Source organism: Gastrolobium bilobum, unplaced genomic scaffold, assembly GCF_033153095.1.
Source record: "Gastrolobium bilobum isolate Gb01-03AN ecotype WA unplaced genomic scaffold, APGP_CSIRO_Gbil_v1 utg15859, whole genome shotgun sequence".
NCBI lineage: Eukaryota > Viridiplantae > Streptophyta > Magnoliopsida > Fabales > Fabaceae > Gastrolobium > Gastrolobium bilobum.
In genome coordinates this window covers 40,372-56,612 of record NW_026898538.1, presented here as the reverse complement: position 1 = coordinate 56,612, position 16,241 = coordinate 40,372, and the positions used below count along the sequence as shown (strand labels likewise).

At 40.1% G+C, this 16,241-nt stretch overlaps 1 protein-coding gene across 1 annotated transcript in view; it reads left to right on the top strand.

The window, feature by feature from the left end:
• Positions 1-472: 472 nt before the first annotated feature.
• The window catches only part of LOC133317205 (CASP-like protein 5A1), a 41,026-nt gene continuing 25,257 nt past the window's right edge, over positions 473-16,241 (top strand). Inside the window, exon 1 of the mRNA XM_061519042.1 lies at positions 473-747. Within this exon, the coding sequence (XP_061375026.1) occupies positions 542-747 (206 nt within the window). The 5' untranslated portion in view covers positions 473-541. The remainder of the gene's footprint in view (positions 748-16,241) is intronic.

The following is a 16,241-nucleotide window of genomic DNA, read 5'->3' as shown; positions in this document are numbered from 1 at the left end:
AGATCCAACAAAATTCCATTCAAAATTAATTATATAATATAATAAATAATACATATGAACAAAAATAATAAAATCTTCTATTTATTTTTCATTTTAAGCTTTGTGAAATGCCCAGGCTACAAATTTATTCAATAAATAAGCAAAATAAAGTAATTAACCTTCTATATAAAAAGCTCAAAATAAAAATATATTAGTAAAATATATGTAAGAATTTCGACAAAAATTGATCGTAAAATATACATATAAAGATACATTCACAATTTCTAAAAAATAAAATAACAAATACAATCACTATTAAATTTTAGTAAATTATAATCATTGTGCGCTCTTAAATTTTTTTTTTTTTGATAACATGTGCGCTCTTAAATTAAAGCAATAATATTCTACACATTATTTAGAGCAGCAATTTAAAGCAGTAATAGCGCAGAAAAGCAAAAGGCCCTTATTGATCCACTTGGTGGTGTTGTAGGAGCGGAGAGAGCAAGAGGCAAGAGTGGACAGTGAAGAAGGGGATTGTTCGTTCCATGCTTACCTAATTGCGATGTCTATGGTTCGGCCTTCAGTTCACCCAATCGAAGCCCCACCACTCACTGACCATGCGATGCCAAGGCATACCTTGAAGGACATACAGGGCATGCCTGGCACGCTCGGTGGTTTCATTTTGCGTTTTCTTCAGTTCTCCTTTGCTCTTGTTTCCCTCTCTGTCATGCAGAGCGCCAGTGATTTCTCTTCAGTCACCGCTTTCCGGTATTCTCTCAACGAGATTGTTTATTTGGCCTTTGTTGATATGCTTTGAAATTGGGTCTATGATAATTATTGATATGGCCTTCTGTTTGGTGTCGGAAATCAGCACCCCAGTGAATGTGATGTCGTTTGTGAGTCCTTGAAGTTGATTAAATGGTTTCTTATGTAAAAAGTGCAAGGAATTTGTGTTTGGGAATCTATTAGTAGAATGAAACATTGTTCTTTTTTTTTTTTCTTTTAAAAGTTTTGAAAACTCTATTTCTTTTAATCAGTCTATTTCATGCATTTTAGACCATAAATCACTGTTTCCATTCCATTTTCTCTCTTAATGAATCCAAGGACTAGTTTATCTCCTGTTATGGCAAGTGTTGCTCTCGGTTTGCTTCACGGTCATGTCAAGTAGAGAAACTGTACCAAGTTTGTTTTATGGGTTGAGTGATTTGAGAAGGTGGATAATGTTAATTTTTTTTTTTTGGATACGGATAATGTTAAATTTTGCATGAAACTAAGGTCTATATGTGAACTTGTTATGATGAATATAGCTTTAATTAAGCTATTATTTGTTCTGTTGTTGATCAGTAGGAAAATGTAACCTTTTTTTTTAACCTTGCTTTCATTGTTGGGCTGACAGTACTCATCAATATTTACCAGCCCGCTTTTCTCTCTGTGGTCTGAGAAGTGACATTAATTGTGAATATTTCATTCAGATTTCAGCCTTGAATGTTTTACGTTGTTTTGCTGTTGTAGAACACCATATTGCTTATCCAGCGGCACATAACAAAGGCCTGTTTATGAGAAAATATGGATTGGAATACGATAGTTCTGGTTAATGCTACCTCAAATTTTTATTTTACCTATCATGAAAGGGCATTGGATATGGATTCATCCTTTGTTGATATGCAACTGATAAGTGTTTGTTCAATAATGGTTTTGCCATATTATGGTAACAACTCTGAATTAAGATCTTTTAGAAATGATATATATATATATATGGGGCAGGATATTCTTACACCGGTGTAAGAATTAGAAGTCTTACACTCAATCTTGACCATTGATCCACTTGTATCCAATGGCTCACATTACTAAAAAATTTGAGCCCTTAGATAAAAGTGGGATTAACGGCTAAGATTAAGAGTGTAACTTACACTGGTGTAAAATGATCTTTACCCATATATATATGGATAAACCACAAGTATCATCCATGGGAGGCAATCATGTTCGGGGCGGGTCCAGGATTAAGGCTTGAAACCCCTCCCAAAGATGGTATTGGGGAGGATCGAATACATCCTCTCACCCCATCTGCTAAAAAATGCTGTATATTTTAATCCTAAGGATTTTGAACAAAATTTACTCTAAACCTGTTATCTAGTACTATAAAATATTTTCGTTTAAAATACTATAGAACGTTGTTTATTTGTTATTGGGATAGGTTATTCTACCTACCTCTTTTTCTGCCTACCTTTGTCTATCACTTTAGTTGAGATTCTGATCTAATGGTGTTGGAGAGTGGTAGTCAAAGATAAACAGAAAAAAAGGCAGGTAGAATAACCTATCCCTTTGTTATTAGTGTTGTAATATGTTAAAACAGTCAATGACTTGGAAAGTGTTTAGAAAGGAGTATTGTTAAGGACAATAGGAATTTGGAGACAGATGGATATCGAGGCTGACCACTAGTTTGTGCAGGATGCGGGTAGGTTTCATTTTAATGTAGGATTGTCTTGTTTTGCATTTTTTGCTAGAGGTGTCATTGGTAATGGTCCTTGCCTAACTGGGAGTTCATAGGGGCTAATTCTTAACTTTAGCCGTATGGAACCCTATGCTTTTAAAAGTCTATTTGGTTAGATTCTGGTAGATTACTTCTTTTTTTTGTTTCTTTTTGTTGTTCCAACCATTCTTATGCAGTCTTTTTTTGGTCTAGTGTTCAACTTTATTTTCTTTTTTCTTGATTTTTATTGAGGTTCATGATAGGATTGGGCTCCTGTTTGGCCGTGTTATACAATTTCTACTTTCAGGGAATAATGCTTTTTTAAACTTTGCTTTTGTAAAACCTCCTCCCATTTTGGAGTGATCATTCAAGAAGTATTTAAAGTTACTTTATTTGTTTGGCCATTGGCTGGAAAAAGTGTTTTCAATTGTCAAAATACCAATGACACAATGCACAAGGCGAAAGGAAGAGCAAGGGGGCAACAACATGTGTTGTTCTGATGTTGCTTCTGAAATTCTGCTTGTGTGGTGGCAATGAACTTCTCTACTTTCACCAAACATCCAATTAATTTAGAAAGAAATATGATACGAATATACTATTTCAGGGTGTATTTTAAGTGCAATCATAGGGGAACAGGGGCTCCAAAAGGTGCTGAGGTGGCTAACTAACTTTGCGAGGGAGTTGGTTACAAATAGGAAAGGGGGGGTTTAGTATAGGGCATATGAGAAAGTTGGGACTGGGCTAGGAACCTGGGAGAGAAGGGTCGAATTGCATCTATTGTTTGTAATTCCTTTATGTCATTTACCTTATTAATTTCTTGTCATTTTCACAGTTTTGTAATCTTCCTATTTCAGCGGCTACTGCTATTATTATTGCTTGTAATTTTTCTCTATACTTTCTGTAAAGAACCTTGGGATACACCACCCCAAAAGCTAGCTCAAGGGGTGAGAGTGCCCAAGGCCTTATAAACTTCACATTCGTTGCACATACAACCAATGTGGGACTATATATCTCAACACGCCCCCTCACACAAGAGCCCATTGGGCTTGAAGAGTGGAAGATGCAACAGGCCCAACCTACCTGTGCTAAGAAAGTCCACAAGAGAAAGTGGGGGTGGCGAGGCTCTGATACCATGTAAAGAACCTTGGGATACACCACCCCAAAAGCTAGCTCAAGGGGTGGGAGTGCCCAAGGCCTTATAAACTCCACATTAGTTGCACATACAACCAATGTGGGACTATATATCTCAACACTTTCAATATATAAAATCTAGTTTTTATCCAGGTAATTCCCTTGTAAACCTTTTATTTTTTTGTTTTTGAGTAGAAGATCCTTTTAATTGCTATTAGAGCTTCTGATGTAGGAGCTCTATGAATCATGGCCATGCTAAGAAGAGAGAATATGGATGAAGAAGTTATGCAACAGTTAAATGATCGCTTGAGATCTAAAAGGGCAATTTCCCAAGTTCAATGGAGAAGACAATTAAGCTTTGGGATGGTTAATCTTTTTTGAACTTTATTTCCAGGTAGGCAGAAGCCATGAAGATGAGAAGTTGACAGAGGCTGTGATGAGGCTTAAAGGGAGTGTATTCAGTTGGTACAAATGTTGGAGTTGGCTCAATCCGAATGCTAGTTGGTGGACTTTTTTGAAGGCATTTTTACAAAGATACAAGCCTGAGATATGTTTAGCAGATTAAGATGCAAAATCAGACTTTCCAAAGTCAAAAACGCAGAGGCAAAAAGATTTTTTGGACTTTGGTTGAGAAAACAAAGAACATGGAAGAGAAGGAGACAAAGATCGTGGAAGAGAAGCATGAAACATAGACTATTGTAGAAAAATGCACTATAGACGAGAAGGTTGTCAATACCCCCCCAAAAAAAAGAAAGAGGAGAAACGAAGGGGAATCCATGGCAACAGATAAAAGTCAACCACTCAATTTGGCGATGACAAAGCATAAGGAAGAAGGTATACAAAGTGAAGAGAGTATAAATATGAGCAAGGCTCTAAGTGCACAAGAGCCAACGACGTTATAACCATCGGTAGTAGTCGATCCACCACCATTACCGAAGCCTCTGGACTTGAATCATATGGTGAGGTATGAAGCACGAATACCTGAAAAAAAAAAATTCCAACGTATCGGACACACGTCCGATGCGGAAACATTTCGGATACTCATTTTGGCGTATCAGATGGGTCAAATATAGTCAAATGGCACTTCGGTAAATTTAAAAAAATGAATGGTGTTTTTTGGCCCAAGAATACCCTAAATCAATCGAAATCTGAGAGCTCGCTTAAAGTTCTACTCATCTCGATTTGACAACGTTGTTCTTCTTCCACCGTTTGGTTGGCCGTCGTTGTTCTTCTATTCCCTCCTCCACCGTATCGTTCACAGTCGTTCTTTCTCCTCCACCGTTTGGTTCACCGTCGTCATTCTTCTGTTCCTCCTCCACCGTCGCCGTTTGGTTCACCGTCATCGTTCTTTTGTTCCTCCTCCACTGTTTGGTTCACCGTCGTCGTTCTTCTGTTCCTCTTTTGCTGTGGAGATTAATTTAGAAGTAAAAAAGTTCTTTAGGAGACATTTTTCTAGTGTGGAGGAAAGGTCTACAGTAAATTTGGAGCATGCCAACTTTGTTCAAATGAAGGGAGATTTTAGAGTATTTGAGCTTATTGAAAATCGATATACAATAAAATCGATATCAACCTTTGCTTAAAAAGCTAGCTTTGAAACTCACTGCACAACCCTCTTCTTCATCATGTGCTGAAAGCAATTGGAGTACTAAACGAGCTGAAGACTTAGTTTACATACAATTGAATCTGAATATTATTGTATATTCAAGTGTGTATAAAAGTACAAGAAGACTCTCTATTATAGAGACTAAAAGACCTAATGGGAAGACCTAATGGGCCAAGCCCACAATATGGACTATTCTAATAATAATAGATTAATATTATTTCTAACACTCCCCCTCAAGCTGGTGCGTATATATCAAAAGCTCCCAGCTTGTTACAAATATGATCTATTCGGGGACCTCTAAGAGCTTTAGTGAATACATCCGCAAGTTCATCATTGGAATTGACAAATGCTGTCTCGATCTCCCCTGACTGGATCTTTTCTTTAACAAAATGACAGTCAATTTCTATATGCTTGGTCTTCTCATGAAAGACTGGGTTAGATGATATATGCAAAGTGGCTTGATTGTCACAAATGAACTTCATAGGCCGTTGTTCACAGAGATGGAGTTCCTTAAGCAATTGTCTCAGCCAGATGAGCTCACAGGTTGCATTTGCCATTGCCCGATATTCTGCCTCCGCACTGGATCTGACGACCACAGTTTGCTTCTTACTCTTCCAAGAGATCAAATTTCCTCCGAAGAGAACACAATACCCTGAGGTGGATCGTCTATCTGAAGGAGAACCTGCCCAGTCAACATCTGAATAACTAGAGATCTCTGAACTCCCTTTATTTGTGTATAATAAACCTCTTCCTGGCGCCTTTTTAATATATCGGAGAATTCTAATAACTGTATCCCAATGGGAGTCACAGGGAGAATCAAGAAATTGACTTGCAACACTCACTGCGAAGGAGATATCTGGCCTTGTCACAGTAAGATAATTCAATTTTCCAACTAGTCGGCGGTAGCGACTAGGATCTGGCAGTGGCTCCCCCTGTCCTGGTAATAACTTAACATTGGGGTCCATAGGTGTATCAACGGGTTTACAGCCTAACATGCTAGTCTCATCTAGGATATCCAGTGCATACTTCCTCTGACAGATGGAAATGCCCCGCCTAGACTGTGCGACTTCGATCCCCAAGAAATATCGAAGTCTGCCAAGATCTTTGGTCTGAAATTGATTGAATAAATGCTCTTTCAACTGATCAATCCCGGTCTGATCGCTGCCTGTAATGATAATGTCATCAACATAGACCAGGAGATAAACGAACTGGCCAGAAGAGCTATGCCGGTAAAAGACAGAATGATCGGCTTTGCTTCTGATTAAGCCAAAGGATTCAACAACTGAACTAAAACGGTTAAACCAGGCCCGAGGAGATTGCTTCAGGCCATATAAAGAATTCCGAAGTTTACATACCATTCTAGAACTCTCCCCCTGAGCAACAAAACCTGGTGGTTGCTCCATATAAACTTCCTCCTGCAAGTCACCATGTAGAAAAGCATTCTTAATATCAAGTTGGAGAAGGGGCCAGTGATGAATGGCGGCAAGGGCAAGAAACAGGCGAACAGAAGCCATCTTAGCAACAGGAGAAAAGGTATCCCCATAATCAAGACCAAAGATCTATGTCTATCCCTTGGCCACTAAGCGAGCTTTAAGGCGATCAACAGTGCCATCAGGACCAACTTTAACTGTGAACACCCATCGACAACCAACAACAGACTTCCCGGGAGGAGCACGAACAAGACCCCAAGTGCCATTGGAGTGAAGTGCCTGCATTTCATCAAGCATCGCCTGGCGCCACCCTGGATGAGATAGTGCTTCACCTGTGGTTTTAGGGATGGAAACAGAAGAGAGACTAGAAACAAAAGTAAAATGTTGTGAAGAAAGTCTGTCATAACTCAAGAAAGAATAAAGGGGATGAGGATTTCGAGTGGATCGAATACCTTTCCGAAGGGCAATGGGAGGAGTCTCTGATGGAGGATCCGGAGGAGAAGAGCCGACAGGAAAGGGCGATGAGTCATCAAGAGGCAAAGTCGGAGGAGGTGCAGGCTGACGACGCTGGTATGTGAGGAGAGGACGATCTGCAGGTATGGAGGTAATGGGTTGCTCCTCTGGAATAGGGTCACCTGCAGCTGGTAAAGACAAGTCAAGAAAAGGAACAGGAAGGACCTGATCAACCTATGACACTGGAGACAGAGTAGAGTGAAAAGGCTGCTGAGCAAGGAAAGTGACATCAGCAGAAACGATATAACGCTTGAGATCAGGAGAATAGCAACGATATCCTTTTTGAAAACGTGTATACCCAAGGAAAATACATTTGAAGGCCTTGGATGTCAACTTGTCTTTCCCTGGAGTAAGATCATGAACAAAACAAGTACAACCAAAAATATGTAAGGCAGAGGATAAGAAGGTGCTCCGGAAAACAAAATACTATGGGGAACATCATTATTTAGCACAGAAGAGGGCATGCGGTTGATAAGGAAACATGAGATGATAATAGAATCTGCCCAAAAACGGAGTGCGACGTTCATATGAATGAGAAGGGTACGTGCAGTTTCAACTAGATGTCTATTTTTACGTTCAGCGACTCCATTTTGTTGTGGAGTGTGGGGACAGGTAGTCTGGTGTATCGTCCCATGTGTATCCAGAAATTTAGAAAATTCAAGAGACACATACTCTTTTGCATTATCACTGCGCAAGATTTGAATAGAGGCGCCAAATTGAGTTCTTATTTCTGCACAAAACTTTTGATAAATTGAAAATAACTCAGAACGATTTTTCATTAAATAAACCCAAGTGCAACGGGAGAAATCATCAATTAAGGTTACAAAATACTGAAAATCCAAAACTGACATAGTCCGACTCGGACCCTAAATATCAGAATGAACAATAGAAAAGGGAGCAGCAGCTCTCTTATTGACTCTACTAGCAAAGGAAGAGCGAGTATGCTTTCCCTGCTGACAAGACTGACAATTCAAAGACTTAAGACCTGACAAAAAAGGAACCATATGCTGAAGCTTCGAGAGACTTGGATGACCCAGACGACTATGGAGAAGCTCAGGAGACTCTGTGAGAGAGCATGCAACTGGAGCAGAGGGTGCATGCAGATAGTAGAGACCTCGTGACTCACTGCCCGCTCCAATCTTCTTCCCCGTACACGGATCCTGCATAGAAAAAGACTGTTTAGAAAAGGTGATAGAGCAAGAAAGAGAATGGGTCAATTGACTAACAGAAATTAAATTAAAAGGAATGCCAGGGATATAATAAACAGAGGTTAAAGTCAAGAAGGGAGTTGGTTTGGCTTGTCCAATGCCACGAGCAGGAGTCTTGGTGCCATCAGCAAGAGTAACAGAGGGAAGATTATTAGAAAAGGTAAGGGAAGTAAAGAGATCCTTATTACCACAAAGATGATCAGTAGCGCCTGAGTCTATTATCCAGGGTCCAAGAGACGATTGAGAAAAACAAGCAACATGATTACCAGTATCTGGAGCAGGTGGCTGAGAAGAACTTTTCTGGAGAAGGGCCTCATAGTCTGCAGCGGAAATAGTCACTGATCCGGTAGAGGGCGGCACAACATCTGTTTGAGCAAAGTTCATATGTGGTGGCTTCAAGTGAGGGTACTTTCTGTAGCAACGTTCTTCAATGTGGCCCAGATTTTGGCAATAATTACACCGAGGCCTTTGTCCTCGGCCACCCTGTCCATATGACGTCGTCTGTCCGCGCCTGCCTGGGCCATATGATGTCATGGGCCCACGACCGCCTTGTCCGCGACCACGACCACGACCGCGTCCACCATTGTTCCAATTACCACGAGAGATCAAAGCAGCAGAATCAGACAAGAGGGCAGTAAAGTCAGTAGCTGGCACGTGTGCGGGCGCCACCTTATCTTGAAGATTCAGAAGGCGCTGAAAGGTCTGGGATATGCTGGGAATCTCAGTACTGGTTAGAATGTTCTCACGAACACTTTCTAATGCGTTAGGGAGACCAGAGAGAGTCACAACCGTAAAGAGACGCTCCACTTGCGTCCTGTACACTGTAGCATCTGCAGCATCCAAAAATTCTTGCATCAAAGAACGAATCTTACCAACATAAACTTCCATACGAGCTTCGGGTGATTTGCGCGAATCCATCATCTGGGAGACAATGGAATAAAGTTGCTGAATATCATTGGTGTAGAGGTTTTTGGCTTCCGTCCACACATCATAGCAGGTCTCAAAGGGAATGAAAATATTGAGAAGAGATGAATCAATGGATTGCCAAAGAATACTGAGGAGCTGAACATCAACTTTCTCCCATTCATACGTCTGATCTTTGGAAATATCAGTCGTCTTAGTGGTGAGATGTTTGTCATGGCCTTGACCGGTAAACCAGACCTTAACGGAGGTAGACCAGGTCTTGTAAGTGGCAGATCTGGTCAATTTCAGAGTTGTGATAGATGGAATAGCACTTGAATGATGCCGGAAGGATGTTTACTGGTTCCTTTCATCAGAAACAGCAATCAGACGACCAAAAAACGGTAAAAGTCACGCGAAAAAGGAACAAAGTAGCAACTTTTGCACTGGAAACCCCTGAACGGAAGAGACCCACAACGAACGGGCACCGGATCTGGAAGGAGGAGGCAGAGGCGAGCTTGTCTGCCTTGGTTTGGCCGAAAAAGGTGGCCGGAACAGTGCACACGCGCGGGAGAGAGGTGGCGCGTGAGGCCCACGCGCAGACGGCTGTGGTGGCGCGTGCTGCAGCCGTTTGGGAAGGGTCTTGGACAGAAACGGTCGCCGGCGTGAGGGGATCCTGATCGCGTGGTTTCTCGTCGGAAAGGTGGCCGGAACAGTGATGAACAGTGACAGAACAATGTTTCTGGTGATGTGAACAGTGTTTTCCGGTCAAATAATGAAGGAGGATGACGATCTGAGATCGAAAAAGGGTCTAACAATGTTCGGAGGGTTGAAAAAGGTTGTCGGTATGATGCACGGCGGTAAAAGGGTTTGCCGGTATGATGCACGACAGTAAATAAGAAAGGAAAAGATATATATGCGGAAGCAGAGCCCTCGGATCGAGAGCTCTGATACCAAATTGAATCTGAATATTATTGTATATTCAAGTGTGTATAACTGTACAAGAAGGCTCTCTATTTATAGAGACTAAAAGACCTAATGGGAAGACCTAATGGGCCAAGCCCACAATCTAGACTATTCTAATAATAATAGATTAATATTATTTCTAACACATACATAGCAACCTTCGGCTCTTGTCAAGAAAGAGTCCAAAATATAATGAAGGAGAAAGTCAGTATTGGGACATTAATGGAGATGTAGTTGATACCTTTAATGTTGTTGGAGCTTTAGATGGTGCTGCCCTTTCCCTAGATGAGCCAGAGTTAGAGGCAAATGTTATTAGCAGCACTCCACATCCACTCACTAGTTGAGGTATTTATCAATTTTGTATGGATAATCTACTAGTTGTGCTTATGATTTTCCTTTTATTATATTTGTTAATGTGAAATACACTCTATATTAAAAATATTATTTAATACTAAGGCGTATCAGAACGTATCGAAATATTAGTATTTTTGAAGTAATGTATCGACGTCCCGTGTTGGAAATGTATCGAAAACACAGTGTCGGTGCTTCATAGATGGTGAGGGTGAAGGATTCATAGTCGGGTAGCCTTGGAAGAAAGAGGCTGCTAGGAACGTATAAGAGGTTGAAGGAGGATCATATTAGGGAAAACAAGGAGCTGGGTCATTGATAGGATCTTCGACTCAGAAATAGAAAATAAAAGGGAAACAGAGTAATTTCCTGGATAAACCAGATTTTGTATATCGGAAGTGTAAAAGAAAATTACAAATAGCAATGGCCACTAAAGGAAGATTACAAAATGCTTAAACGACAAGAAATCAAGAAGGTAAATGACAAAAGGAAATTATAGTTAATGGATGCAATTCGAGAAGCACCCTTTTTCTCCTAGGTTCCAAGCCTAATCCCAAGTAATTGCCTACCTCTACATGACCCTTACCCCTAGTATATATCAAACTCCCCTAACAGAATTCACCTCTTCTTCACACATTGTTCCCACCAGCCTACGTCAGCACCCTCTCTCTAGCTTCTAACAGAATTGTCATCTAGAATATTCTTTGCAATAGATGAGTCAGCAGATAGAATATTCTTTGCAACCCTCCTAAAACTTTAACCTTATTCTCAAGGTGAGGTTCAGTCACAAAGACCCTCCTCCTGGATCCCATTAGGTGAATTGTGAGGGCCAACTTATGCATAAGGCATTATGCCCTCTTAAGGACTTACAATCATTATGGACAATATCCTGTGTTGTGAGAAGAACATCTTTACCCAAACAACACAAAAACCAAAGCCACTTCAACCCATCCCGCTACTGTGGGCACAACATTTTCACAATTTTACCCAGCAACTTATTCGTAGATTTTGAGCACTCAAAAGTTTCATAACCATCATTTTCAGCATAATGATCCAACACTTGAACGAAATATTTTGAATTAGCCTCAAGAGATTTGTGCTTCTCCGTCCAGCTTTGCCCAATGGAAAAGTCGAAGTCAGCGATTACAGAAAATTTGGGAACTATTTCATATGGAAGTCCTTCGATCAAATTACGGTCTTCATCTTTTACAGGAGAGTGGAGTGTTGCATTTACCTATGGGTGATCAACGAGGTTATCAAATTGTAGCCCTTTAACCAACCCTTTCTTCAATACAAATTGTTTTTGGGCCACTTGGTTTAGATAAATGCGTCGTCTTACAAGCCCAATTTCCATATGTAGCAGAGTAATCAATCTCTTTAAAATGGGATGAGAATAACTTGGCATTAATTTGGGTTGGGTCTATAACTTGACCCAAATTTAACCCAAATCTGATTTGCTTCGTCTCTTCCCTTTCTTCACGCGTTCGTAATCGTCTTCTTCCTCCTTGGTTGCGCTGCCTAGAGGCCTCCTTAGCCCAAGCCTCCCTCATATTTTCTTCTTCCTCTTTCTCGATTAGCTTGGGTAATGGAGGTGGGTCGACTTTCTCGGTCAATGGCGACAGCCGCACCAACTCTCGCTTAGCCTTCAACAGCTTTTCTTTCTCTTTCAAATTTTCTTGAGGCTTATCCCAACATCTAACATCTTTCCCAAGAATTTCTTTGGTCCCCTAAACCATTTTTGTTTGGCTCAAACTCAGAAGCACCTTATTTGTGTTCTCAACTATGGAAGCTTGAATGTGCTTCGGAACCTCGCCCAACACAATCAGTCGATTCTCCCTCTTCTTCATTTTTGGTTTCAAAAATTAAGGTTCCTTTTTCCTATAAAGGAACAAATCTAGATCATATTTTGGTTGAAAGCATTTGAGAACAGCTTTGAATAAGCCCCACCAAGTTGCATTTGGATGGAGATAACTCCAAATCATACTTGTGAATAGCGCCGCTTTAGCACGCTATAGCAGAGTTGCGTTGCGGTGCAGCGGCCGACCGCTACAGACAGCGCTGCGACGGTCAGGCGAAGTGTAGCGGATGTAGTGGCCGCTATTGCGGCGGAATAGCGGGCACAACAGTAGTTTCTGCAAAAGTGCTCTTGTCATAGAAGGAAGAGATTTACAACTTAGATACAAAGTGAAAATGAAGATGAAGATTTGGATGTTCATGATTTCAATTATGATTAGTTCTTTAAGTTATTTGATTTTGACATTTCACTTAAATAGCAGTTTGAATTTTGAATAATTTTGCCACTTTATTTTGTTGTGTTACTGTAAAAAATCAGAATTCAAACGTGTTACTCGATGGTTCATTACCTTCATTGATGACCATTCCCGAGTTTGTTTGGTATATCTTCTAAAGGACAAGTCCGATGCTGCATCCGTGTTTAAAAAATTTCATGCCATGGTTCAAACCCAATTCCAAGTTGCTATACAAATTCTTCGTACAAATAATGGCAAAAAGTATTTTAACTCTATTCTTGGAGAATATCTTTCCCAACATGGCATCCTTCACCAAAGCTCGTGTCTTGACACACCCCAACAAAACGGAGTTGCGGAAAGAAAAAACCGACATCTCCTTGAAGTTGCTCGGGCTCTTATGTTTACCACGAGTGTTCCTAAATATCTTTAGGGAGAGGTGCTGTTCTCATTGCCTCGTATCTGATCAATCGAATGCCATCTCGCATTCTAAAATTTCAGTCTCCTCTTTCTAGTCTTTTTCGTACCTTCTCTTCCTTCCGAGACGTCTCCTCCTTACCTCTCAAGTTATTTGGTTGCGTTGTATTTGTCCATATTCCCTCCCATCAACGGTCTAAGCTTGATCCTAAGTCTCTCCAGTGTGTCTTTATTGGTTATTCTCCTACTCAACGTGGCTACAAGTGTTATTCACCCTCTCTTCGTAAGGTCTTTGTCTCTATGGATGTCACCTTTTCTGAGAATGACCCTTTCTTCCCCGTGACTTCTCTTCAGGGGGAGTCTATAGGAGTAGATTCAGGGGGAGTCTATAGGAGTAGATGAAGATCAGTCATGGGAACCTACTGATGCCACAATATTACCTCTACTTTTGGAAACAGGGGGAGCTACAGAATCCTCACCATCAGGAGCCTCCTCAAAATGGGGACAAGTTTATAGCAGGCGAAAGCCTCCTCAAAGTGTGAATAACCCAGAGCCTCTACATTGCCAGGATTCTAAACCATGTTCTAGTTCCAGCACCCCAACACTTGAGTGCCATGGTGAAAATGATCTACACTTGCCTATTGCTCTCAGAAAAGGTACTCGATCTTGTACTACTAATCCTATTTCTAATCATATTTCATATGGAAAGTTGTCCCCAGGGTTCCGTGCTTTCAATACTATGTTGGATAGTACAAAGATACCGAGAAATATACATGAGGCTCTCGATGATCCAAAATGGAGGAATGCTGTCTTTGAAGAAATGAATGCTTTAGAAAGAAATGGAACTTGGGAGATAGTGACCCTATCCAAGGGAAAACAGGCAGTAGGATGCAAATGGGTGTTTACGATAAAATTCAATGCAGATAATAGCATCAACAGATACAAGGCAAGATTGGTTGCAAAGTGTTTCACTCAGACTCATGGGATAGATTATCATGAGACTTTTGCTCCGGTTGCTAAAGTCAATACCATCCGAGTTCTCTTATCTCTTGCTGCCAACCTAGATTGGCCTCTGCAACAGTTAGATGTGAAGAATGCATTCCTAAATGGTGACAGACATGAAGAAGTCTATATGGATCCTCCACCTGGTTTTGAAAAGGGAAATGGATCAGTGTGTAAACTAAAAAAGTCTCTATATGGATTGAAACAGTCTCCCAGAGAATGGTTCGACAAATTCACACAAGCAGTCAAAAGAAGAGGCTTCATTCAAGCACAGACTGATCATACTCTCTTCCACAAACACTCTAAGGATGGTAAAATTGCTATTCTTATTGTATATGTAGATGATATAATTCTTACAGGTGATGATATTGAGGAATTGAACACCTTGAAGAAATTTCTAGCAGCTCAATTTGAACTCAAAAGATCTTGGCACTCTCAAATATTTTCTTGGTATGGAAGTTGCTAGGAGCAAAACAGGCATCACTCTCACACAAAAGAAATATGTTCTAGATCTTTTGTTGGAAACAGGAATGTTAGGGTGTAAGCCTGCTGAGACACCTGTGGAACCTAATACCAAGTTAGGTATTGAAGATGGGAATGAGGTGGATAAAGAACAATATCAGCGATTGGTTGGTAAACTAATTTACTTATCTCATACGCGTCCTGACATTGCCTTTGCGATGAGTATGATTAGTCAATTCATGCACTCACCCAAGGAGAAGCATCTTAGTGCAGTCTATAGGGTGTTTAGATACCTCAAGAACACTCCAGGAAGAGGATTATTCTTTAAAAATGGGTATAAAAAGACAATTGAAATCTACACTGATGCAGATTGGGCAGGCTCATTAGTACACAGGAGATCTACCTCAGGCTATTGCACTTACGTGTGGGGAAATCTTGTTACTTGGAGAAGCAAAAAGCAAACAATGGTTGCAAGAAGTAGTGCTGAAGCAGAATTTCGAGCTTTAGCTCATGGAGTTTGTGAAGGAATCTGGTTGAAAGACTTCTTCAAGAGTTGAAGATTTCATATTCCCTTCCAATAAAACTATATTGTGACAACAAGGCAGCTGTTAGCATTGCTCAAAATCCTGTGCATCATGATCGAACAAAGCACGTGGAAGTTGATCGTCACTTCATCAAAGAAAAATTAGATGATGGAAGTGTGCGTATGATATATGTTCCATCCAAAGAGCAAACTGCATATATCCTTACCAAGGGCCTACACCGTCCAACATTCGAAGACTTGGTTGGCAAGTTGGGAATGATCAACATTTACCTCCCAACTTGAGGGGGAGTGTAGAAAATCAGAATTCAAATATGTTTCCGTTTTTATTTCCTATTGATTAGGATTGATTGTGATTGATTAGAATTGATTGATTAGTCATCGCTGAGTCATTCTTAGCGATTCTTTTTGTATAAATACACACTCATGTAATTTATTCAAAATCAATATAAGAAACCTTTTCTCAATAGTTACATTATTTGAGACTTTAATTTCTTCAATTTGCTTATGATTTGAATTTTAATGTTTGAGTTTGAGATCCTTCATATTTGTTTTTTATGTCACATTTTCATATTTTGTTTTATATTTGTGGAGTACAATTTAGTGTATCACTAAGGTGCACTTTGCACAGTAGCGTTGTAGCGCTACTGCTATAGCGCTATAGTAGTTTAGAGAGTCAGCTGCTACGCGTCGCTATCCGAGATTAATAAGTATGCTCCAAATATCGTACCAAATCTGAACATGCCCTTTCAATCCTTTTACAGCTTCTGCAACCTTTTTCTCTGTTTTTTTTTTTTTTTTTGAAATATTGCTCCATGCAGACTAGCCATCCATAGGCTTCTGCTTTAGCATCAAATTTTGGAATCAACATTTTTTTTTTGATACCATAGCTCCCATATCGAGAGCTCTGATACCAATTGATAGGATCTTTGACTCAAACAGAAAATAAAAGGGAAACATAGTAATTTCCTGGATAAACCATTTTGTATATTGAAAATATAAAAGAAAATTACAAACAACAATGG